We start from the raw sequence: 27,640 nt of genomic DNA on the forward strand, positions 1-27,640 counted from the left end.
TCATTCTCTGCATTGTAAAGATTAAACCCCACAGAAAACACAGGTTGACAATGAATGTTATGGGGTTGTTTTTAGGCTTGGCCTAGGCTCCTTAGTTTCAGCGAGGGGAAATCTTAAAGCTTCAGACAACCAGGACATTGTGGACAATTGTGGGAACAGTTTGGGGAAGGACTTTTTTCTGTTCCAGCATGACTATGCCTCAGTACACACAGCAAAGTAAATAAAGGTATGGATGGCGGAGTCTGGTAAGGAAGACCCTGACTGGACCTCAGAGAGCCCTGACCTCTACCCCATTGAACAGCATTGGGATGAAGTATAACGAAGATTGTGAGCCAGGGTCTGACCTAGGTGTCTGATCTTCTTTTGGATTAATGGCCAAAAATTAACATGGATACACTCAAGAGGCGCTCGGACTCTGCTTTCGGGTTTCTGTCTTCTGCTGAGAGAAACTGGACAGGAGACGGACACCCTGTGGTCAGTTTTCAAATCCATTCACTTGAATGGGTTTGCAAAGTGACTGCCGTGAGCATCTTCTGCCTCTCCACAGCGAAACCGTTTTTTTTAACTGGATACAAAGTTGGACATGCAGGACTTTGTATCCGGTTAAAAAAAAATAAAAAATGGTTTTGCCGCATTTTGCAAGTGAATGGGTTTGAAAACTGACCGCCGGGTTTCCGTCCCCTGTCCAGTTTCTCTCGGCAGAAGACAGAAACTCAAAAGCGGAGACTGGGTGCAGGTGTGAACCCACCCTTAGGAAGTCCTTCCAGTAGAGTTGGATCTGTGTAGCTGCATATTTGAAACTTACTACATATTAATGTCTTTGGATTTAGAAAGGGGTTTCTTAAAAGCTTTTGGATGTGTAACTTCTATAGGGGTTGCAATACTTAATGTTTCTATATAGTGCTTTTTTCATCTCTAAGTCTTTATCTTTGTATTTTCATGTCTTGCATACTGGGGGTCATTGTGAGAGTATCTGTTTGATGTAACTCTTTTTTGTTTTTGCATCAGATGTCCAAAAACTATTTGATTTTGTAATCTGATTAAAAAAAAAAATGTTGTCATTTTCCGTAGCTATTTGGCTTCAGTCTGTCTGCAGTAATAGCACAGCAGGTGCCAAGTTACCAAGGAGGAGAAACAGGAGTTCAAGGGCATGAGCTGGGCTATTACATTGTGTACCAAATAATCCGTTACTATACCTGTATTATAAATACACTAAGGGCTTATAGCCTGTAAGTCAGTATATTACAGTAAATTCGTCAAAAGATCCTACATTGGAATAAATATTCTTTGTAAATAATGTATTGAACAAACACAGTAAGTTCTTGATATACTAAGACGACTGTGTGCATCTGCAGGTCAGTGGTACAATAGCATAGATGGTACAAAGATGATATTCATTTGCCGCCTGAGCCTACCACAGCCCCATTCATTCTTGCAGTGAGGCCAGGTCACAAAATTAACAGGACTAGGAACTCTCCTGAGCGTTCCAACAGGGCCCACCACCCCTACATGGATGAGTGATAACACACGGGTATGTGTATGTGGCTGTAGGAAATAATAGATCAGTGTGCTGAACATTAAAAATGCAGCTAGCACACTGGCAAAGTACACTTACACATATCTATGGGGTTTTATCACATAAAACTTTTAATGGACTGTTTTGTTGCACATAGCAGAAGTGCTTGGTACTTCCCCCCCCAAAAAAAATTACAAGAGCACTAGAGGGACTGGTGACAACACTCACATACGTCACCTGTTCCTTACCAGTCACGCAAACCTCACAGCTTCTGATGGTGCGAGCCCCAGAACGTGGGGACAGGGAGCGGACAATGGAGTACTGGGGACTGATGAATGTGCCTTTTTGTTCTTTTACACCCACGCTCGCTGCCCCACAGGTTACTTCAAATCCTGCACTACCCCTTTAATGCTTATGGGAGTGGTTAAGATGGTCGTACACTGTACTTGACTCATCTCCATCAATCCCATATAGATTGAATGTAGCACAGATGACCATTACTCCATTTAAATTGGGAAATTGTGGCCCTTAATATCGGGGACCCCTGTACTCGTAATTGGCAGAGACCATAGTGGTGGGACACCCAGTAACAATCCTGAGAGCTGGTAATGCTATACAATGCTTAGACAACTCTTTTAACTAACTTACATGTCCTGTACTAAGAAATTGTATTCTTGGATGAGGTGAGGATTTTCCTAGGACTGTATGACTGTCCTGCTGTATCCAGGACCCTTGACGGGCTTGTCATATCTGATCAAGAACTAGATGGCACCTAGTGAATCTGACCTCACAGTTTCAGAAACCCCATACGAAATGGTACCTGAGTACACCTATTATTCATTCATTACATTTGAATGGGACTGTTTATGTAACATGCACATGGATTTCGGCAAACCCTATTCAGTTGACAGCTGCAGATTTGCCACGTGAACTTTCCCTTAAAGTACAGTTTGCACTACAGTTTTTCCAGCAGAGTAAAAATAGTCCTCATTGATTATTTTTAGGCAAGGAACAGTCCAAAATTTGTATCAATGCAAACAAATAATAGTTAAGCATACATACTAATAAGAGGCACGCCGATAAATTGTATATATGCTATATTGGCTAGTTCTGTTTTAACTTTCATTGTCATAGTCGGGTTTTGTTTCAATGCATCAGTGCAGCTCCTGTGTAATTTGTATGGTTATTACAATCCACAACCGATGAGACAGGATACAGATGATCAACTAGGAAACGGTATACAGACAGACACTACTAAACAAGCTTTTTGCGTAGAGCTGGTGACGTAGACAGTTCAACTACGTCTGTTCATCTGGAAGCCAAAAATGATATCTAACAAAAGAAATGTATGGCATCACGGTGGGAGGTTCCAGAAAGTAGCTTGGGGTCAGGGGTCCATAAATATAATAAAGTACATGAACCCTTGTTCAGATTCTTTGACAACTCTGGTTAGGCCATCTTGCAACAGCTAGTCTCACAAAAGGTCTGATCTATATTTCCATTTTATTTTATTCTAGCTTCACACTTGCGCTTGTTTCCATTCTTCGGTTCTGCTTGGGGACCCGAAAAACGGAAACCTAACCCGCATACAAAGTGGTTACCTTAGAACCTCATAGACTATAATGGGGTCCACTGGGTTTCCACCCAAAAAAAGGCATTTTACAAGCGGAGTGGGAAATGGAATCCCCAAGCACTCACTAAGCGCAGATGTGAACCCAGTCTTACATTATTTGTATATGTCTTTCTTGTTTCATCTTTTTTTGTTAAGCACTGTAACTTTTTTTGAACATATTAAATAAAACATTTTATTAGATTGTCCTTGGCTCTAAATGTAGCCACAGAGTAAATATAGCTTAGGCTTGTTACTCTTTTGTTTGCAATTTGTGCGTGGTTTGAGTATATTGGTGTCTTGTCTACCATAAGTGGTGACTGGTGTCAGCTATTTTTGTGAATGTATGATTCTGTAGCCTAGTAGCCTAATAGGTAAATTGAAAGGGAGTGTAAAAGCGGAGTTGTTTGTATGATCACGATTAAGGTGTATGGATACCCAACAGAATTGCTATACAGCGAGTCAGCTATATTTTGTCAGACCCTATTCATGTAAGGCATTATTTATGCAGAAAAGACTATTACTATCATTCTTTGCCAGAAATAGCAAATTAAAAATACTATAAAGCAGTCCAAATAGGTTGGTGGTCGAAACTCGTCGGACCACACATACTTGCCCACCCATTTCATCATCAGGACTCCTTCAGGTTTCTCCCCAGACTGCCCTGTGGACACCTCACTTGCCTGAATTCAGATCCATACTTCGAGACCCAATTTTTAGAGGAAGTGCAGAGTTGTAGAAACAGATTTTGGAGGAACTGGCGCCCTTCCCTTCTGCACTATTGCCAGCTAGTCTAACCACATTTCATAGATATTAAACAGGACACGTATAGCTCACTGTGGGCCCAACTCAACCAATTACAATTGAGGAATTTATACCCGAATGGATTTCCTTTGCCTTTAGAAGACATATTAGCTCTCCTTTCGACCCTCAAGCTGAATTTTTTTACACAAACAACACCTGAGAAGATGCTTATCCACCTTCTGGGAAAGGACTGTCATTGGCACCCAGCTAACAGAATTCAAGACACTTCTGGACGCTGACTCTAGACCACAGAGATGAACCTCACATCTTCTCCATCAGTTCATTGACAGAGTAGTAGTTTCCAAACTGGCTTTTCTCACCTCCTAGGAGCTGGACCTTAACATTGTTTTATCCCCAGAGGATGTCCGTTTCATCTTCTGCCACTTTCACGGCTTCTCCCCTTGCATACACCTTCAAGAGAATCATTACAAGCTGCTGTCCAGGTGGTTTAGAACTCCGGACTGGCTTCATCGCAGGAACCTACACAAGACAATGTATGCTGGCAATGTCATAACGGCAAAGGCACTTATCTTCATCTTTGGTGGGACTGTCCTTTGGTTTCTTCTTTCTGGTCAAACGTAGAAAGTCAAATAAGACAGGTGTCCTCTCCGGATTTTGTGTTGACTCCAGTTATGATATTTCTGGCAAAACTATCTCCACACTATCACACCCTCTGAGAGATCACATAATCACTCACTTGGTCGAAGCAGCAAAATCGATCGTAACTCTTCACTGGTTGCAAACATCCCCTCCATCTGTGCAGGCATGGGAGGCCAAGGTGCACCAGATTTCCCATTCAAGGAACTTTTAAGATGGTCTAGGAGAACACACCAGAAATTTCTGGCCACGATGGAGATCCCTCTTTTCAACTTAATGAACGAGTTGCTACGGATGTTCTCTGCCACTATACGTCTTTCTTTTCTCTATTTACTTCCTTAATGTCCTACTCTTTCTTCCTGTAAGTTACTTCAAGTAACTTGTGTTTTGGCTAGTTGCATGGGAACTGTTAAAACATGTTTCCTTGTCCTACCACCCAACTATTGACTACAGTGAAAAAGCTGTTGATCCATGTTTGCTGCAGAAAGCAAATCCAGCGCGGGATATATCACACTCCTGTTCAGGGTTTATAGCGATTTTACGATTCTGACAAAAACCAGAATCCCAATTTTTTGAAATGGCAAATTAATCACATTCATTTGATTGGTAGCACATGCTTAGCTCCAGGTACTGAGACCGCATCTGTAAAGAGAACATATATACATATATATATATATATATATATATATATATATATATATATATATATGTGCATGCCGGAAACATTCATGACAGTATAGGGCATAGAGCATTACAGTAAAGGGAACATTAACATGAAATACTGTCCAATAAATGTTCTCAGAAATATTACAGCTATGTGTGAGCACCTTATTTACATAAATCTGTCACAGTAAAATACTCATAGTATGCCTTTATTCACGTAATATATGACACATTAAAAAATAAAGTCACAGCTGTAACTACTATAGCAGTGTCAGCCGAGCCATATAATATAATATTAAACTCTTTGTCCCCTCTGTGTCCCCTAAGGGTCCCATTCAGCGACAGCAGGGGGCTGGGTAATTCATGAAAAATATGGATTATAAACCTCCAGTAGCTGAGAACACAACACACTTGCATTTAAGCATCTGTTCTGTGCGATGTGAATGTAGCCTTATAGTAATCCACCTCATCCATAAACCTGTCTCTTGCACAATGCGTAAACGGAAGATTAAAAGTTAGATCATTGATTTTTGTGGCAGATCTCGGGTTGGTTACAGGTAATTCACAGGTAAGGGGGCGTTCACACTACCGTCGGTGTCCGACAGGTAGTGTCCGCTCCTAGTGTCCGCTCAAAATCTGTCACGGACATTAGGAGCGGATACTAGCTGTGTCCGTGACACCTGTCATTCATGCATGCAGGGTTCTTCTGTCCGCTTGAGAAGTCGGACATCTTCACTTGCGGACAGGGAAGGACGGGCACGGAGTGCAAAACAACGCACCCGATGCCCATTGAAATGAATGACAGGTGTCACGGACACAGCTAGTGTCCGCTCCTAATGTTCGTGACAGATTTTGAGCGGACACTACCTGTCGGACACTGACGGTAGTGTGTACGCCCCCTAAGATGGCACAGACATAGCCAGGTATGGCAGGAAACTGTAAACTTTGCCTATATTATTGGCCAGACTGTTGATTCCTAATAGGTAGACAGAGACTTCTCTCAAACACATACAGTTCTAAGCTTTACTAGTAACAGTGGTGACATGGTGCTACTGTCCTTACTCCGTTGTGATATGGCAGTTTTTACACCATCCCTGATAGAGGGTTTATGTGGCCTTTGTTTGAACAACCTCTCCTCAGACCTGCTTTGCCTTGTAGCCCGGGGTCTTACTAGCAGAGTTGTATAGTCATTATGTGGCTACAATCCATGTGAAATCCTAGCAGCACCCGGTTCCCTGGCATTAGTACCACTCTCATGGCTTCTCTACACAGACTATGTTAGCATACACCACCTCATTGTTGGCCCATAATACTTTCAGTCACTAAGCCCACATGAGGAACATGGTATAAAAACACCCTATCTATCTCTGGAGCTGGGTTGGTATCCTGGATTGCCTTTAAATTTTATTGATATAGCTGATATAATTCATGCTCATTCAGTATGCATCATGGCCAGTTACTGTGTTATTCACCACAATACTTTTCTAGATCCATACTGAATGAGCATGAATTATATCAGCTATATCAATAAAATTTAAAGGCAATCCAGGATACCAACCCAGCTCCAGAGATAGATAGGGTGTTTTTCCTTGTTTATTCCTCCATTTCCAAGATAGCGCTGAAGAGACCCCAGAGTATAATAGCAGTTTTGGTTTGGCCAAGGTTCACCCAACATATGGTCGCCCAAATCTTGATTTAGCTAATAATCTCATATATATAAATATACAATGTAAGCTGATGGCTGGTCAGGTAATGGAGGGGGTGTACATCTCACCCAGACTACTCAGGTGGGTGAGATGAGAAAACTCCAGGAATGTTTGTTCTCAGCAGACAACTTTCGTCTGCTGAGCATTTTTGTAAATGCTCAGTATTGAGCTGGATTTTTCGGAATGACAGGTAGGATTGGTAGTGGGACCTGTCATTCCACCCCCCTCCAGTCCACACTTTGGGGATGTTTCAGCAGCGAATCAGCTGCAGGGAGTCTCCTCGTCAAGGAGGCTTAAGAAGCCAGCTCCAGCAGCAACACTTTGGCAGAGCTTGGTTGGAGAGCTGACAGAGAGGTCATATTTTTGGAGCTGTGTCCTGAATGATTCTACGGGTTTTTTGGATTTCTGTTATTCTAGGTGAGGTAACCTATTCTATGTTTAGTTAGAGCCTAGCCGGGCAGGGATTTAGTTTTGTATTGTTTTCCTTTTGTTGCTGCACTGCCTTTTTTTTAGTGAAAATAAACTCTACCTTTGTTTTGGACTAAAAAAAACTGGACTTTTGTGTCTATGCCACCCCACCTAGCAACCCCAGACCCTGACAACATATACATAGTGCTGTGCGCAGAGCAATTCACACACACACATACATTAAAATCACAGTAAAGAAGCTCATGACTTGAAAAAACAGCTCACATTTGTCAAAAAGAAAGCTATTCATAGAGTATGATCAGTCTGGAGAGGTTTCTCCACCACCTTACACAACCACTGTGTTGGGCGCTGCCATATCCAGTAAGTAACAAGCAAGAGGTCCGGAGAGATGGGAGAATGTGCAGCTGTGCTCTCTGACCCTTGTCCCACTATAGTCACAAATTCGCAGAAGTAAGGGTGTAATCTAATACAAAGATAATATTATTAGATGCCTTAGGCTCTTACAGAATCATCACTGTCTACTATCTAATTCTTTTAATGAAAAAACCTAAATAAAACATACCAAAACTTTCATTTCTTTCCATGTAAATGTGCATTCAGTCTTGCTACTGTCCAGGGATGTTGCAGAACGGTCATCCATTGTCTCTGCTGCATGCTGCCCATACACTTTGGATATTCATAGAGATCTGCATTCTATCTCATAGGCTTTGGAAGTGAAGTGCATTTTCAGCATATTAAAATAGATCTCCATTCGCCCACGTAATATATTAGGGTATCTAGGGACGTCTAGGATACAAAGCACCAACCTCTAAATAAATGTATGTACACTGTACAGATGGTGGGTAGTCAGTATAGAAATATGAGCGGACAGCTGTCAAATCTACCAACCAACAAGTGCTATAATATCCTCTATTATCTATTATCATATAAGTTCCTTTAAGTAAATATGGTCATAGATATTGTTTTCCTCAGAAGATGCTTTTGTTTTCAGTTGATCTGAGAAGGAATCTACTGTTTTTGAGCATCTCAGTGACCGTATTGGCTTTTTTGGCTTATCTGTTTACCCCAGAAAGGATCTTTTTTGGCTGTTCACCCTCCTTCCTCCATAGAAATAACATGCAGCTTAATCCACGCCAAATGTCTTTGTTGTCAGGGTGCTGAATAACTTTCAGTCACCAGTTAGTTCATGTATATCACTAAATGCTATAGTTCTCTGCTTTACAAGTTCTCAAAGGGCTTTCAAATTCCTCATGTAAATAGTGATGCTCGACCACCACTCACATTTTTTTTTAGCAATATCTAGGGTTGAGCGATCGGGTTCAGAAAAGATTGGATTCCGATCGGCGATCGAGTAAATTTCAAGATCGCGATCGGAATTCCGAACACGATCTTTTCCGGCAGGATTGAGGTGGGAGGTTATGTTCCCACAATGCTTGGCTACTGGCCAATCATTGTGGGAACAGCTAACATGATGCCTGAAACTCAGGCATCATGTTAGCAATGGGCATTAATCTCATTGGTTGTCGGCAGCATCATCACACCCCTCTATTAAAGGGCAGTGATGATGCTGATGTCACCATTTTGCTGCAAATACTAGCTAGGGAGAGGAGCTCAGTTGCAGCTAGGGTCATTGTAGGTGTTTAGCTGTGCTAGTGAGGGTGTTATAGTGCTCAGACTGTATATACCTTTCACAAAAGGCATCCGCTCATTTCTGACAACCAGTGGCTGTCCATATCCAATTGGCAGCTCTGTCCTCAGATTTATATATACCCTTGCCAAAAAGGCATCCGTTCATTTCTGACAACCAGTGGCTGTCTACATCCAATTGGCAGCTCTGTCCTCAGACTATATATACCTTTCACAAAAAGGCATCCGTTCATTTCTGAAAACCTGTGGCTGTCTACATCCAATAGGCAGCTCTGTTGTCAAACTATATTCACCTTTTAAAAAAAACGTATATCTACTTTTTTTTCTAAAACCCCCCCAGAGAGGCTGTTCCCATCAAAAAGGGGAACTCTCCACTCAACTAAATAAAAACTGCTTTATCACTTGAAAGTTACAATTTTATTAAAAAAAACATGCCTCCCAAAACTAAAAAAGTAAAAGGATCCAACAGAGGTGCTCTGGCCAGTGCTCAACCACCTGCCGTGAAAGGAAAAATACAGGCGTCAGCATTGCGTGTGTGTGGCGAATCCGGTATTCTGAATGCTGATAAGCCAGTTCACAGAGAACTTATTACTTCATATATTGAAGCATCTTCTTCTGGAAGGAATTCCTCCTCATATTCCACTGAACGAAGCTTTGGGTCATCTGCTGTGCAAAATGTTCAATGGGGATCCAGTTCACCCCCTTCTAAATTAACCTGTCCAACAAATTTGGAAGAAGCTGAGGGATCTGCTGCTGTTAGGGAATAGCTAGACAATTCCCCAGAAGCTGCTGGAGAACCCTGGAGGAAGAGGCACAAGGGACAGTGAGCCCTAAACTGAAGCCCCCCACTGTCCCTTCCTATTGCCAGGCCCTATCCTATGTAGTAGGCGGCAACTCGAAGACGATCCCTTCCTATATATGTGATACACAAAACGCAGACAAGACGAACAACAACAAAGGGAGGTCAGCTAGCCAGGGTTCGGTAACAGTCGAGCGATGCAGTGCCAAATCGAAGTCCAAATGAATAGTCAGTAGGGAAAGCCAGAGGTCAAGGATAAGAATACAAGTAAATTAACAGCAAGAGAAGCCAGCAAGCACGAGGCAATAACAGGCACCAGTGTGAATGTGAGCCAAGACTAAATAGGGGAGGATGAACCCGCCCTGGACCTGACAGGAAGGCAGGCTGTCAATCACAGGGCAAGACCCAATTTAACTACTTCATGGACAGAGGCAGACAAGGGCAGAAGACGGGTGTGGTGCAAATTCAATTAAAGAACTAGAGCCATGTTCACACAGTGCAACTACAAACTCTAAGCAAATTATCAAACTGCACACGCCTCCTGCGCCGCAGCATGTTCGTTTGCCAGTGCCACCAAAACGTCATCCAATTAATGCAAAAATCCCAGTTATAACACGAACACCAGTAAACGCTACTCCCACCGGCATTGCGCGACCCAAAGCACCTAAAAGTGTTAATCCACCAAAGATGAAAATGACCCAACGAGGGTGATATGCTAGACTTCCAAGCAGTCACTTAACCAAGGAAAGGACACTAGGCACCTCAATACAAATGCTATGCCCAGGCATCTGAAATCTGTATACCCATCACTTTTTAAAATGTATAATAAACAAGAAAGTAAAGACAGAGATGTGCCTGTGAACGATGATCCACCACGAGCTTTGGCGAGTTCTTCCACTTACTTTTCCAATGCCAGCGCCACGTACACACCAACTTCATGTGTGCCAGGCAGCAGTGCTGGACAACAGTCAAGCAATTGGCTTAAAACAATTACAGGAACCACTGGCCAAAGAGCGACATCTGAATTCCGTATGCCAATTGCTCCAACATGTTCCTCTCTTTCTGGCTCTAATATTCAGCCCACCCTCCAGCAAGTGATGGAACGGAAAAAAAAACCTATCCAGCCACACATTAGTGTGCTAAGCTGCTTACCTGCAGCATTTCAAAACTACTGGCTTTGGAAATGGTCCCTTTCCGCTTTGTGGAATCAAAGGCTTTTCGCTCCCTGATGGCCCATGCTGTGCCCCAATATGTTGTACCCAGCCACCATTACTTTTCACGAAAGGCGGTCCCTGACTTGCAGGAGCATGTCAAGCAACAGATCAAGCATGCCCTAAAACAATCTGTTAGTGGATGTGTGCATTTGACAACGGACACGTGGACTAGCCAGCATGGGCAGGGCCATTACCTATCTCTGACCACACATTGGGTCAACATGTTTGACCCTTGTCAAAATGTTGTCGGCAGTTTGTCATCTGTTCTTCCAACATGAAGGAGGGTCATTTAGAAGTCATTGGGGGTTCCAACTTCCCCTTCAAAAAATCCTGAAACTTCATGTCCTGAGAGTTCCGGGGACGGAGTGAGTTCTACACCAGAACCTCCACCAAAGCATGGGGCTGAAAATGTACCTCATTTGTATCGGCGTGCTAGCGGGCAAAGACAGCAAGCAGTACTCAAATTAAATAGTTTGGGGGAACTGAATCACACTGCCAAAAACATCAAAGATGCGATAATTGCTTAAACTGAGTTATGGTTTGGTCTGCTAGACCTCAAAATAGGCAACGTGGTCTGTGACAATGGTAGAAATTTGGTGGCGGCCCTGAATTTGTTCCCATTGACGCATATACCTTGCCTTGCTCATGTATTCAATTTGGTGGTGCAAGCGTTCTTGAAACACTATCCCAATCTTGCACCCCTGATTGACAAAGTATGAACATTGTGTGCCCATATACGACGGTCCAAAGTAGCTTCAGCTCTCATGGCTTAGTTTCAGTGCAAACACCGCTTGCCTATTCACAGGCTCATATGTGATGTCCCCACCAGGTGGAATTCCACATTGCATATGTTGCAGAGGTTTGTCGAACAGAAGCTAACAGTAATAGATCTTTTGATGATGAGAGGGGCTCGACGTACAAATGTTGCCCCGGTGAACCTCCATCTTATGGCTGTGGAGTGAGCACACCTGCATGATGTCTGTTTGGTTCTTCAGTGTCTGGAATACTGTACAAAAGTGGTCAGCGCAAACAACACCAGCGTCAGCATGACTGTGCCACTTTTGTGCACATTGAAGCACAGCCTTATAACTTTGAGGGATCAGGTATGTGCAACAGAGGAGGAATGGGATATTTTCTTTGAAGAAAGCCAGGACTTGGAAGATAAACGTGTGAAAAACATGCTTGCAGATCCTGAATACTGGGTGGCAACCCTACTTGATCCTCGCTTCAGGGATAAAGTGTCGGGCTTCATTTCCATCACACCACAGGCTTATAGGGATATTGATATGTATAATCAAACACTGTTGGACACATTTCCTGGATGGACACATTTGGACACATTTCCTACAGAAAGCAGTGAGTCAAGATCATCTCCAACTCCTGCACAACTTTCACAACGCCATGGTGGTCCCAGAGACAGAAGCACAGCCTGTTGCAAGGGAAGTGTGGGCATAATGGCTAATGCTTGGCTGTCTTTGTTGAGGCCTACTACAGCAACATTAAATGTAGGGTATCAGACTGGAGACAGCATTTTTTGTTGCAGGTGCAAGACTATATGAAAACGCACATAGACATCTTACCACAAGAGTCTTTCCTGCTGGACTACTGGGTGTCGAAGATGGAAATGTGGCCTGAACTTGCCCAGTATGCCCTGGGGTTACATTCCTGTCCAGCAGATAGTGTCTTCTCAGAACGACTGTTCAGCACTGCAGGTGGTGTTGTGACGGAGCTTCGGACAAGACTCTCTGCTGACAATGTCGATTGCCTGAGTTTCATAAAGATGAACGAAGCCTGGATTGAGAAGAGCTATAACACACCATTGGCATTATAAAGAAATTGATGTTGTTAAAAAATGTCTCATCGATTTTCTGTAGCTCCTCCTACACATACCTTTTTTTTTTTTTAGGTTTCAATTTTTCAGAGGCTCATGTGCTTCACTCGTATGACTGAGGCTCATGTGCTTCAATTTTTGGACTCCACGCAATGCTTACTTTTAAAGAGGTCGTTCATGTGACTGAGGCTCGTGTGATTCAATTTTTGAACTCCATGCTACTGAATAAAACTTTTTTTATAACATTTTAAGGCCTATGCTTCCTTGGGGAGAGGTCACTCATATGACTGAGGCTCATGTGCTTCAATTTTTGGACTCCACGCTGTGTAGTAATGAAAATATATTTTACCGGCTATGCTTACTTTTAAAGAGGTCGTTCATGTGACTGAGGCTCATATGCTTCAATTTTTGAACTCCACGCTGTGTAGTGATTAAAAAACAATGTTTTATGGCCATTTAAGTGTTCCCTTGCTCTTTCTATGCATTCTAAGAACTTGTATGTGTTTTTGGGTAACTTTTTTTAGCTTTTAAAAAACGATCTTAGAAAAAAAAAAATCCCATAGACTTGCATTAGGATCAGAATTGGGATCGAGATCGGGTTCGAACGGAAAATGATCGGAAATCGGATTTCAAAATCGATCCTGAAACGTCAAGATCGGCTCATCCCCAGCAATTTCTTAAAGTCTGATCTACTTTAGTGCAGATGTAAAATTCAGCATTTTTACGATAAGCATTTATACATTGGCAAAAATGCTGTTTTATTGATCTGAGTCTGCAGTCTAAGGGCTGCTCAATCTGACTTTTCATACAATACAGGTGAATATAACAAACTTTGCAATAATAATATTTAAGAATAATACTTCTATCCTCATTTATCAGATTACTTTCCTTCCCCCTCCAGTCTGTTATCACTAGTAGAACCTGCACCCAGAGAATGAGAAGAGACGTCGGCCTCACACACAGGTCTAGTTACCTCTAACATAGAAGGAGCGGCAGACTGGATAATGGAAGGTAGTCATATAAATGGAGCATTTTTCTATTAAATAACATAGTTTCTTATATCCACTTGTAGTGTGAACTGAAACTGCTACCATATTACACTCAGGGGTTTCCTCAGACCCCAAAGTACAATTAGTACAGGCCCATGGGAGGGTGTATAATTAGTACAGGCCCATGGGAGGGTGTATAATTAGTGGAGGCCCAAGGGAGAGTGTATAATTAGTGGAGGCTCTGACGTGGGGTCTTCGTCCTCTTCAGGCCTCATGAGGTCATACATCAGGGCACTGTGACATTTCCATCTTTGACTGGGACTCAGCAGTCCCTGATGTCAGTCAGGAAGTCTGAAGATGCAAATACCCATGCCTGAGCCCAGGGAAGGTGAGTAACACTGTTTTTATGTTTGCTTTCTTCCCATTGGTCTCCACTTCTTATACTCTGGGTACTGAAGAGACCCCAGAGTATAACAATAGTGTATCTGATGCAGACTTGTTTGGTCTGAATGAAGCCACTGGTCAAACCTCACAAGATGAATTTAGTGGAATTTGTCCAACTCATCCTCGCCTTCTGTAGACTCCTCCCCACAAGAGTAATTGACTGTATTGCCAGATACTGCTACAGTTGCTTGTAAGGTCGGCTTATAATAGGAACAAATAGACAATTATTATAATCTTGGGACATGGCTAAAAGGAGTGTGGTTTTTAAAAGGGGGCATTGCCTAAAATCACTTATGCCCAATTCATTGCGATTTTGATTTAGTTTGTAATCGCTCAGTGCTATCCACTTGTACTATTCCTATGTCCTGGCATCCATCTGAAAGGGAACCATGACAAGTTTCATTAAAGAATAACTTAACAATATTTGGTCATTTTACACTCTTTGCGTTTTTCATTATGGATTTTTATACCTTTGTATTGTAGATTTATTAAGTAAAAAATGTAAGGAAACAAATAGCTTATTATACCTGGATTAGATCTTTGTATCTCATAAAATAGCCATGTGAGCATTCCTCTTACATAAGAACAAGTCAGCAATAGAGGTCATGCTCTCAGTGTGATATGTGAACCATGCAGCTGCACGTATAGATCTTCCGTACATCTGGGTCTACTTCCTTCAATAGATATTGTCAGATTTTGTCATCAGTCATATCTGACCAGGGAATAGCAGCCAACCAGACATCCGTCAGTGATGACGTTGCTAAGATTTGCCATAAATGTTTTCCACTTGTATGCGGTAATTAACCGGAGCATATGGTGGCAGCACTCTTCATTAGCTTGTCAGAAAACAGGAAATTTTCCATTGATAAGAGCAGAGAATGATGGCTCAGCAGCTAATGCTTAGAAACCTGCACAACTCTGATTGTTAGAAGACTTCAGTCTTATCCGCTTAGATCATGTGCAGAAGTTGTGCATTTCCCATTCATATTTCTGGTCGCTCTGAGACAACCTGATCGTAGTGGAGGTTACACTACTGGAAGCCTCAGGGATCAGCCATGTCTGGAGAAACTGAAGTGTAAGACACTCAACTGAAGCTCCCCAGATGTCTCCTGACGCTGAGAACTAGACTGGATGAAGCTGTTGGCCTTAGCTGGCGATCAGGTCAATAGCCTTTGTCAGATCAATAGGATATTTTAATAAAAAATAAAACTAGTGGTGGTACAGCATTATAGTAATACATTATTCTTGCTGTAAAAAAACTTTCCTGACAGATCTGAAGGCCTTTTTGTATCTGAACAACATAACTATGAGGCTAAAGTCTGGTGGTTGCCATGTCTCATATTCCTTTATATGAGTTCTCTATACTGTTTGCTAGACTAATTCACTTGCAGACTGCACACTCCATTCACTTCAGTATGAGTGTCCTATAAGGGTCCATTCACACGGAGGAAAATGGTGAGGAATTTCATATGGTTTTTCAGCGCTGAAAAAAAAGCCTCCCATTAACTTCAATGGGTTCCTTTTTCTAGAGAATGGTTCCTTTTCCGCGTGAATGAACCCTAAGGGTGCATTCACACGGAGGAAAGTGGAGCGCAATCTGTATACGTGTCAGATTGCGCTCCACTTTCCTCCATGTGAACGCACCCTAAGTGTTAGGTGATTTGTATATGGCAGCCCTTTACTTCCTCCCTGCTTGAATATATTAAGAAACAAGGAATGAAAATCTGTGTACCAGGGTCGCAAGCCATCCATGAATTCCTAGATAGCCTAGAAAAATCTTGGAGTTTTTTCTAGAGTCAATATAAAAAAAAATGAATATGTTTATGATTTTCCCTGTGTAACAATAGTAGACAGCTGCTGGAGTTTCTTGGTTTGAGCCAATAGTTAGCAGAGTCTAAGGCGTAAAGGTTTTCATTAATTTACCCCTCTACAGGGATCTGGTCTTTGGTCCTACAATCCCCTTGTTGGATCCTTGGCGTAGCTGCAGATAGCTAGAAGAGAGAGATTACGCATAAGAGTAAAATGAGCTGATGGTGAGTAGAGAGTTAATCGAGTAGAGAGGTCAAAGTCAGGCAATGGTCAGAGGGTCAGGAATCCAGACAACAATCTAAATATCACAGACAGACAGCACCAGAAATGAGCCAAAATGGGACTGATTTATTAAGACTGGTTAGCGTTACACAAGTCTTAATAATCGGCTACACTAGGGCGAGATAAAAAATTACACATGGGATTCTCATGGGATTCATGTACCTGAAACTCAAATCTGCACCAGGTAGAGGCTGGCTTAGGGTGGGTTCACACCTACACTGGGTCTCCACTTTAGCCAGTCCGGCAGATTTCCATCTTCTGCCCCAAGAAACTGGACAAGAGACAGAAACCCGGCAGTCAGTTTTCAGATCCATTCACTTGAAAGTCCTGTGTCCGGTTAAAAAAAACAGTTTCGCCGCAGAGAGGCAGAAGACACTCACGGGCAGTCACTTTGCAAACCCATTGAAGTTAATGGGTTTGAAAACTGACTACTAGGCTTCCATCTCCTGTCCAGTTTCTCTGTGCAGAAGACGGAAACCCACAGGAATGACTAAAGCGGAGACCGGGCGCAGGTGTGAATCCACCCTTACATTTATTTACCCCAGTTTCTTGGGGTAAATAATGGTAAATATTTTTGCTCTCTTCATCCAAGCAGATTTTTTCCTCTGGTTGATATTTCTACTATTTTTATTCTTCTGTCGGCATAGCTAAGCGAGGGCTTATTCTTTGCTTGACAAGTTGTACTTTCATTTGGCACCATTTGGGGCACATATAATGTTCTGATTAGCTTTTATTAAAAAATTTTTGGCGGTCCATGTGAAAAAGCCCACAATTCTATCATAATTTGTAGCATTTTGTTTTTATGGTGTTATGGGTCATTACGATTACGGTGATACCATATAGGTTTAACCGCTTTTACAAATAAAACGTCACTTGAAAATGAACGATTTTCCTGGTGTCACCCTATACTGACACCTTTAACTTTTTTCCTGTTTTGTTGATGGAGATATGTCAGGGCTTTTTATTTGTGGGGCAAGTTGTACTTTTTATTGGTACTAATGTTTGGTACAGTCCTATGAAAAAGTTTGGGCACCCCTATTAATCTTAATCATTTTTAGTTCTAAATATTTTGGTGTTTGCAGCAGCCATTTCAGTTTGATATATCTAATAACTGATGGACACAGTAATATTTCAGGATTAAAATGAGGTTTATTGTACTAACAGAAAATGCATAATATGCATTAAACCAAAATTTGACCACTGCAAAAGTATGGGCACCTCAACAGAATAGTGACATTAATATTTAGTAGATCCTCCTTTTGCCTCTAGTCGCTTCCTGTAGCTTTTAATCAGTTCCTGGATCCTGGATGAAGGTATTTTGGACCATTCCTTTTTACAAAACAATTCAAGTTCAGTTAAGTTTGATGGTCGCCGAGCATGGACAGCCCGCTTCAAACCATCCCACAGATGTTCAATGATATTCAGGTCTGGGGACTGGGATGGCCATTCCAGAACATTGTAATTGTTCCTCTGCATGAATGCCTGAGTCGGTTTGGAGCGGTGTTTTGGATCATTGTCTTGCTGAAATATCCATCCCCGGCGTAACTTCAACCTCGTCACTGATTCTTGAACATTATTCTCAAGAATCTGCTGTTACTGAGTGGAATCCATGCGACCCTCAACTTTAACAAGATTCCCGGTGCTGGCATTGGCCACACAGCCCCAAAGCATGATGGAACCTCCACCAAATTTTACAGTAGGTAGCAAGTGTTTTTCTTGGAATGCTGTTTTTTTTGGACGCCATGCATAACGCCTTTTTGTATGACCAAACAACTCAATCTTTGTTTCATCAGTCCACAGGACCTTCTTCCAAAATGAAGCTGGCTTGTCCAAATATGCTTTTGCATACCTCAGGCGACTCTGTTTGTGGTGTGCTTGCAGAAACGGCTTCTTTCTCATCACTCTCCCATACAGCTTCTCCTTGTGCAAAGTGCGCTGTATTGTTGACCGATGCACAGTGACACCATCTGCAGCAAGATGATGCTGCAGCTCTTTGGAGGTGGTCTGTGGATTGTCCTTGACTGTTCTCACCATTCTTCTTCTCTGCCTTTCTGATATTTTTCTTGGCCTGTCACTTCTGGGCTTAACAAGAACTGTCCCTGTAGTCTTCCATTTCCTTACTATGTTCCTCACAGTGGAAACTGACAGGTTAAATCTCTGAGACAACTTTTTGTATCCTTCCCCTGAACAACTATGTTGAACAATCTTTGTTTTCAGATCTTTTGAGAGTTGTTTTGAGTAGCCCATGATCAGGGCCGGCGTTAGCACACGGCATAGTCGGACAAGTGCCGGGGCCCACAGAGCCTCTGGGGCCCCCCGGCACTTGCCCGCCCCAGCACTTGCCTGCATAGCTCCCAAGAGTCCCGACAGCAGTATGATACCGGGACTGTCCCGCTATGCCACTGATACGTGTCTTCATGAATAAACTTTGAGATCATCATCCGGCTGTTATCCCCGGGTAAAAGTTTATACTACACTCCTGCAAGGACCTGCTGATGACATCAGACATCACATGACAGGGAGGGGGCGTGTCTATGGTTGTAACACGATCCTTCACATGAAGAAGAGATATCAGTGGAGGAAAAAAGGAGAAATGTCAAGTGCCTGGTGTACTGTGTGAGAGGTGCAGAGATGTGGGGTGCATAGTGTATTGTGTGAGAGGGGCTGCAAATTGAGGGATGACATGAAACTAGGGACAAATGAAGGGGGCACATTAAACTAGAGACTGATGAAGGGGGGGACATAAAACTGGGGCAGACATACAGGGGACATGAAACTGGGGGCAGATGGAGGAGGGTTATTAAACTGGTGGCAAATGGAGGGGGTGGGGACATTAACTAGGGGAAATTAAGGGGGACATTAAACTGGTGAAAGCTGGAGAAGGACATTAACAAATAAGGGTCAGTGGATGGATACATTAAGCTGGGGCAATTGGAAAGGGACAATTTTAATCTCCTTCTCTAGTTGCCCAGAGCTTAATATCCCACTCCAGCTACCATTAATTTGTCCCCCTCCAACTACCCCATTGTTTAATGTCCCCCTCCAGCTGCCCCAGTTTAATGTCCCCCCTTCGTATTTTCCCCCAGTTTAAATTGGGGCATGAGAAGAGGGACTTATTATTGTGGGGAAATTGGAGGGGAACATTATAATATGGGGGCATATAATGTTAGGGTGACTGTAGGAGCATTATACTGTGTGGGAGCACGTGGAAAAATGGATGAGAATAGGAGGAGTCACAGAAGTGGGCAGAGCTAAATTTGACGCGGCACGCATAGCGCACCACACATTTTGTCCCTCTTTCTGTTCCTTGAAAGTTGGGAGGTATGTTGCCTGTCCCAGCACAGAACGCAGGTGTGGACTCATTCATCGCTCTGGAGCGTCTTTGCCGGCTGCGTAGGTGACGCCGCGCTCCTGCGTGACGTCACTTGCTTCGTCCGGCCGCAGCGGCGCGCAGTGTCCCGACTCCCGCCGCCTACAAGCAAGTGTTTTTTGCTCCACAAGGGGGCCCACTGAGTCTCTGTCGCCCAAGGGCCCATAAAAACCTGGAGCCGGCCCTGCCCATGATGCCACTCTTCAGAGGAGATTCAAATGGGAGAACAACTTGCAATTGGCCACCTTATAATTAGATATATCAAACTGAAATGTTGCAAACACCAAAATATTTAGAACAAAAAATTATTAAGATTAATAGGGGTGCCCAAACTTTTTCATAGGACTTTATGTATGATTAAGGCTAGGTCATGTGCGACTCCGCCACAGAAACTACCAAAATTTTCGGAGAGAAAAAAGGACTTTTCTTTCCGTTGATTTTAATTCTATAATGGTAGACACCCGGTGTCCATTATCGTCATCTCGGGTCTGCAGGAAAACAATGTTTTAGCTGTCCAGAGAACTGTACGCAGAAGTGAACCTAGTCTTCATTGTATTATGGCAGATGGGACAATGTAACTTAGAGGGATACTTGCGCAGGGTCTGTGGACAGAGAGCAGTCCCATACCAAAGGTAACAGAAGGTTTTCTGTAGTGCAGATGTTTTCATAAGGTCGCTTACAATAAAACAGAACAAAGTTGGATTTCCAAATTTTAGGTGACGGTTCATCTTTACAGCAGATCCTAGGATGGTGCTCCCTCTCACCAGACACATTATAACTCAATACCAATAGACTTGCAATATGAATTTGTAAAATATTGAGCTATAACTTGTTCCCCTACAATTGTTCAAAAATTACCTGTATATACTTGAGTATAAGCCGACCCGAATACAAGCCGAGGCCACTAATTTTACCACAAAAAAACTGCGAAAACTTATTGACTCGAGTATAAGCCGAGGGGGGGGGGGGGGATGCAGCAGCTACTGGAAAATTTCAAAAATTAAAATGGTCGGAGTTTTTGGGTGCAGTAGTTGCTGAGTGCTGGGGAAGGGGAGGGGGTGTTTTGGTTGTCTGTCTGCCCCTTTCCTGATTTTGAGGACTGGGTTTTTTCCCCCCACTTGGAATTTAACCCCTTCCCGACGGAACAGGAGCACTGCAGATCCCCTATATTCAGTAGACTGGGCACTTTCAGACACAAGATACCTAATGTGTATGTGTTTCACAGTAATTTTCTACTTTTATATGTATTCTAGGGAAAGGAGGGATTTAGAACTTTTATTTATTGAATTTTTTTAATTATTTTTCACTAAAGCTTCTTTTTTTTCGCTATTTCATGGGAGATTCTATACATTACTATTGCGCCTAGGTCATAGACCCCCCCCTCCCCCCCCCCAAAAAAAAAAAAAAGTTTTGTTTTTTGCTTGACTCGAGTTTAAGCCGTGGGAGGCTTTTTTCGGCACAAAAACTGTGCTGAAAAACTAGGCTTATACTGGAGTATATACGGTACGTATTTTCAGTGAATGGGCTTCTGAATAACAATACAGGAGACTGATGTATTTCTATAGTCAACCTCTTGCACATTGTCACCACATTTGGGCAGTAAAGTTGTGGACAAAGTGACACTAGGTTCACACCTGTGTTCGGGTGTTGCATCCCCAAGTGGACCCGAAGAACAGAAACCCACTATGCTTAAAAAGCAGTTACCAATAGAAACCTGCAGACCCCATAGACTATAATGGGGTCCGCCTAGTTTCCGCGGGAAAAATGTGGTGAGAAAAGTCCTGCAATTTTTTCATGGATTTGGGGACGGACACCCTGAAAGTAGAGCAGGCACAAGTGTAAACCTAGTCTTTAGTGCCCGCAGATACCAATCGCAGCACAGCTTTCATTTCTCATTGTGAATACTACACTGTGGTTGGTTGCTGTGGACAAAGATAGTTTTACTTTTAGGATAAGGCCCCATATTGTGGAAATGGATGTTTTTCCAGAAAAAAAAATGCTGTTTTACATTACCTGCAAAGTGATTGAGATTCTGGCTGGAGTCGCAGTTGGAAAAAATGACTGACTCCAACTCTGTGTTCAAAGTAAAATTATTATTTTTTTAATGATGCTGTACATTTATTATATTGTATAATTAAAGAGATCCTTTCACCACTTTCACCAACTCAAACTCTTCTCACCTGATATAGTTGCTACTCCACTGATTCTGTCACAGTTGGAATTTTTCCTTTAGCCCTCGTTCACATCTGCATTGGTATCCCGTCCGGGGGAGTCCGCATACGGACCCCCTCCCCCCCGATTGGAATACCAACCGCAATTGCAGGAGCTGTGCAGTAAAAGCACATGGACCCCATAGACTATAATGGGGTCCGCGTGCTTGCCGCGTGTTGCCCGCACGAATCATCGGACAGGAAGGTAGGTTGTGAACTACTTTACTGTTCGCATGTTCTGCACGGAGATCTGGCGGCAAACACACGGACCCTATTAGTTTATGGGAGTCAGTGTGCTTTTACTGCACAGCGCCTGCAATTGCAATTGGTATTCCGTTGGGGGGGGGTGTTCCCATGCAGACTCCCCCTGACGGAATACCAACGCAGATTTGAACGACGAGGCCTTAGCCTCCCACCATTCCTGAGTTTAGACTCTATAGTTTGAATTGCTGTCTCGTCTGAACAGGTTAATGTAGTTGTGTCAATGTTTTAACCTTCATTAGATTGTAAATTAAGCACAAATCTCATATAGCATGTTATGTCATTACTTTCAGTAGTAAACTGGTATCTCCCAAGTGGAAGAATTTCAAGGGCTTAAGACTGTTATGGCGAGATAAGATCCGACTGAATAATGCCATCTGGAGAGCTTGGTACTTACAATGTAAGTAAAACATGTGAGGTTTGTGAAGACTGATGTCACTTATGATAGCCAGAACAATCTCAGAGACCTGTCAGTACAGGTCAGTACTTCTCTGTATATGTCATGCCTGTTTCTGCGGATGTTCCTGAGTGAGCGAGATAGTTATGGAGCACATTGTCCTGCACGGCACCTATTCTCCTTCCATCTGCTCTGAGAGAAGTAAAACATTCCAGATACAGTATGCAGAGGGGGAACAAAAATGCTGAATTTTAGTCATATAATGACCATATATAGTGTTAAAGGGGTTATCCAGCTTCCTAAAATTATCTGCAAATACATCCACAGCAATGCTAAATACTTACTGTTCCCCTTTTGCAGCCTTTTCTTGGCTTTAATTTACTTGACTCCTTGTATCACTGTTATTTACATGTAGTGAATCTGTGAACAAACTACATTTCCCACGATGCGTCTCCCCACATTCCCCTCTAATGAAATTACAGGTAATAAATCACTTACACATCTGAGGTCACATGATGCTGTGATGTTTCATCCCCAAGCGCACTCCCCCCTGTGAGCCACAAACAGAGAGAGTGAGTGCAGGCAGATGCGTCATTGGATGTATTTACAGATACGGTAATTTTTGGAAGCTGGATAACTCCTTTAATTCTCACGTGCCTACACATAACTGCTTATTCTGAAAGATCAAATGAAATGACAGGTGCACTTTAAGGTGACAATGCACATTAGATTGCACACAACTTTGTATTGGGACCAAACAACTACAGTGGGTATGGAAAGGATTCAGATCCCTTTAAAGGGGCTCTATCAGCAAAATCATGCTGATAGAGCCCCACATATGCGTGAATAGCCTTTAAAAAGGCTATTCAGGCACCAGTAAAGTTATATTAAACTCCCCCCCCCCCCCGTTTTAAAATAATAACCTAAAAAAGAATGTGCTCTACTTACCGAACGTGCACGCTGGGCGGGCATTCAGGGTGTGTCTTCATCTTCTTCCCCGCCTCTTCTTCCTCGATGTCTTCCGATCCCGTCTTCCTCCAGCGCTCGCGAACGGACAGTGATAGCCTGGGCGCATGCGCAGTAGCTGTAGTAGAAGCCGCATGCTACTGTGCATGCGCCCAGGCCGTTTTTTTATATCAGTGTCCGCGAGCAAGCGCCGGAGGAGGACGGGACCCGAGGACATCGGAGGAAGAAGAGGCGGGGAAGAAGATGAAGACACACCCTGAAAGCCCGCCCAACGATCCGTAAGTAGAGCACATTATTTTTTAGGTTATTATTTTAAAACGGGGGGGGTAGTTTAATATAACATTTACGGTGCCTGAATAGTCTTTTTAAAGGCTATGCACGCATATGTGGAGCTCTATCAGCATGATTTTGCTGATAGAGCCCCTTTAAATGTTTCACTCTTTATTTCATTGCAGCCATTTGCTAAAATCAAAAAAGTTCATTTTATTTCTCATTAATGTACACTCAGCACCTCATCTTAACAGACAAATTAAAAAATGTAGATATTTTTAGCAAATTTATTAAAAAAGAAAAACTGAAATATCAAATGGTCATAAGTATTCAGACCCTTTACTGTGACACTCATATTTAACTCACATGCTATCCATTTCCTTCTGATCCTCCTTGAGATGGTTCTACTCCTTCATTGGAGTACAGCTGTGTTTAATTAAACTGATTGGATTTCAGTAGAAAAGGAACACACCTGTCTATATAACACTTCACAATGCATGTCAGAGCAAATGAGAATCCTGAGGTCAAAGGAACTGCCCAAGGAGCTCAGAGACAGAATTGTAGCAAGGCACAGATATGGCCAAGACTACAAAAGAATTTCTGCAGAACTCAAGGTTCCTAAGAGCACAGTGACCTCCATAATTCTTAAATGGAAGATGTTTGAGACGACCAAGAACTGGTCGTCCAGCCAAACTGAGCAATCGTGGTAGAAGAGCCTTAGTGAGAGAGGTAAAGAAGAACCCAAAGATCAGTGTTGCTGAGCTCCAGAGATGCAGTAGGGAGATGGGAGAAAGTTGCACAAAGACAACTATCACTGCAGCCCTCCACCAGTTGGGGCTTTATGGTAGGGTGGCCCGAAGGAAGCCTCTCCTCTGTGCAAGACATATGAATGCCCACATAGAGTTTGCCACAAAACCCATGAAAGACTACTAGACTATGAGAAATAAGATTCTCTGGTCTGATGAGACAAAGATTGAACTTTTTGGCGTTAATTATACCCGGTATATGTGGAAAAAAACGGGCACTGCTCATCACCTGCCCAATACAATCCCAAAAGTGAAACATGGTGGTGGCAGCATCATGCTATGGGGGTGTTTTTCAGCTACAGGGACAGGACAACTGGTTTCAACTAAAGGAAAGATGAATGCTTCCAAGTACAGAAATATCCTGGAAAAAAAACCTCTTCCAGAGTGCTCTGGACCTCAGACTGGGCCAAAGGTTCAGCTTCCAACAAGATAATGACCCTAAGCACATAGATAAAATAACAAAGGAGAAGCTTCGGAACAACTCTGTGACCATTCTTAACTGGCCCAGCCAGAGCTCTGACCTAAAGCCGAGTGAGCATCTCTGGAGAGATCTGAAAATGGCTGTCCATCAACATTCACCATCCAACCTAACGGAACTGGAAAGGATCTGCAAGGAAAGTGGCAGAGGATCCCCAAATCCAGATGTGAAAAACTAGATTACTGTTGGGATGTTTTTTGCACTTTTATTAGACAGGGCGCCATTAGTAATTTCCCCTTAGAGTCTCCCCCTTTTCTACTTTGAATATGGTTTTGGTGACACTCTTATTTTTGCGTGTTCACCTTATATCAGGGGCAGACTCTCTATTGGGTACTGATGATTTATCTAAATTTACTTGTTTAGTTCCTTCTCATAAAGAGGGGTGTTTTACATCAGTAACCCAACCTCTCTGTTAGTGGATATCTCACATGCAGTTGATTTTTTTCTCCTGATTCCACCATTGTGAGGAACTTCTAACAAACGTTATATCTATGAGGTTTCCTCAAGTGTGTTTTTATCCCACAGCATGGGTCCTGTCTGATATATAGTCCATTGACTATTTTTATTGGTTTTTCACACAAGCACCACTTTTCTCACATAGTTCTGGGGCGGTTTTAATAGTTATTTATAATAAATGTTAAGTTTTATTTTTCACACATAGGGATTCATCTATAGGGACCTTTTTTCTGTTCTAGTTTTGTTCCATACCGAACAATACCCAGAAGTTTAGTGCCATTTGGTCCCGGTGGGATCTTGTTTGGGTTGTTCATTGCCTATAAATACTCTCCTGACCCTTTTGCATGCTCTTTGCTTTCCCTTTGCTTTCCCTTTCCCCCTGATATCCGTCTTGTCTTATGTTCTGTGTAACTTTCATATGTTTTGATTTGTCTTTGCTTAGTTGATCCCATTTATACTTTTGTTCTCTTCCCTTGTTCTACAGTGTACTTGTATGGACTCATGACCGCAATGTTTTGAATGGACATAGTTATCGCTATTTTTTGTTAAACCCTTTTTTTAAATCTTTTTTTAACTGTAATTTTTATTAAGATTTTTAAACATTTTTGCAAATATAAATAATAAAAATGTTTGGAAAACTTTTAAAGGTTTTCCAAACCATGTTTGTGGTGATGGCCTTTTATCTTGATAGGCTTTCAATGGATACGACCATGAACACAGAAAGTTTCTATGATCCAGGTCGTGTCAAACACCCAGTCATGATTCCCTTATTGTGGCCGGGTTACCTTCTTATACATGTAGTGTCCCTGCCCACAATAAGGAGGGCAGCATAACAGAGGCACTGTCTCCCTGTTTACATCTTGGGAGACAGATTTGCATATTCTTCCCACAATAAGGAAATCATGGTTGGGTTACTAAGAAGTGCCAGACCATAGAAAGTTCTGGCATTCACGATCATATCCATTGACAAGCTATCAAGGCAACAGACTGTCACCATTGAGATGGTTTGAGAAATAATACTCTGCAAAATGTTTAATTCTTTATATTTGCAAAAATGTTTAGCTTTAATTGTCTATGGGAAAACTTTTTAAATACAATTTGTTAAGAAGTTGGATTTCTAGAACTGTGTACAAGAGTCCCATAAACTAAATAGGAATATTAATATAAATATGTTTTGGTATCTTACAGATGTTGAAAAAAGGAAAACCCCAGTATGTGGGTTTGTGACCCCACTGGATGGATCAGAAGGAGATGACCACCGTAAGCCTGAGGTAAGACTTTCCAGCAGAACAACCCACAAAGTAGGACACGTGTGGTCTGTTGATTAATAGCTAATATAGAGGTTATTGTAAAAAAAAAATACGCTGTCTCTCACATTGGCCAGGAAAAAGCAATATTTCTCTGGAGGCCGGGAAGATGAAAAATAATTTAAAAAAAAAAAACACATACTCACCTGCCCTGATGCTCCTAGGCCGCTTTCCAGTCCCATGTTGCCTTGGGGCTTTTCTGGCAGAAGACCACAGAGGCCAATCAGTAGCCTAAGGAAAGGATCCTGGACATCACAGGTAACGTATGTGAGCGATGTCCTGTGTCCTTTCATTAGGCTGCTGGGAAAACCCGGGGGCACCGCGAGCACCAGGGCAGGTGAGTATCTCTTTTTGGTGGTGGGGGGGGGGTGTTCAACCTCCTCAGCCTCTACAGAAAGATTATTTTTTTTTTCCTAAACAACCCCTTTAATGATTTTTCATTGTAAGCAGAATTGTTTTTTTGTGGTCTACAGGCTGTGGTGCTGGAGGGTAACTACTGGAAACGAAGAATAGAAGTAGTAATGAAGGAGTATAACAAGTGGAGAATTTACTACAAGAAACGCGTAAGAGACATTGAATGTTTGACTTTCTATCATTTAGATGATCAGCACTGCACACTGTTGCACTGGGGTTCTGGATACAAAACCAACCAGGGCAACAGCTGAATAAAGTTTGTGCTTTTCCCCGGTGTGTGCGTTGAGTTTGTCTACAGTCAGTTTTTTTTTTTTGTTTTTTTTATGTAGATTGTGAGCCCCATATAGGGATCACAATGTACATTTT

General features: G+C 42.4%; 1 protein-coding gene across 1 annotated transcript in view; it reads left to right on the forward strand.

Moving 5' to 3' along the window:
- The window catches only part of MLXIPL (MLX interacting protein like), an 85,486-nt gene that overhangs the window by 9,985 nt on the left and 47,861 nt on the right, over positions 1–27,640 (forward strand). The window contains exons 2-4 of the mRNA XM_075263929.1: positions 22,474–22,580; positions 26,742–26,824; positions 27,334–27,423. Of these exons, the coding sequence (XP_075120030.1) occupies positions 22,474–22,580; positions 26,742–26,824; positions 27,334–27,423 (280 nt within the window). The remainder of the gene's footprint in view (positions 1–22,473; positions 22,581–26,741; positions 26,825–27,333; positions 27,424–27,640) is intronic.

The sequence above is a fragment of the Leptodactylus fuscus genome, chromosome 2, assembly GCF_031893055.1.
Source record: "Leptodactylus fuscus isolate aLepFus1 chromosome 2, aLepFus1.hap2, whole genome shotgun sequence".
Classification (NCBI taxonomy): Eukaryota; Metazoa; Chordata; class Amphibia; order Anura; family Leptodactylidae; genus Leptodactylus; species Leptodactylus fuscus.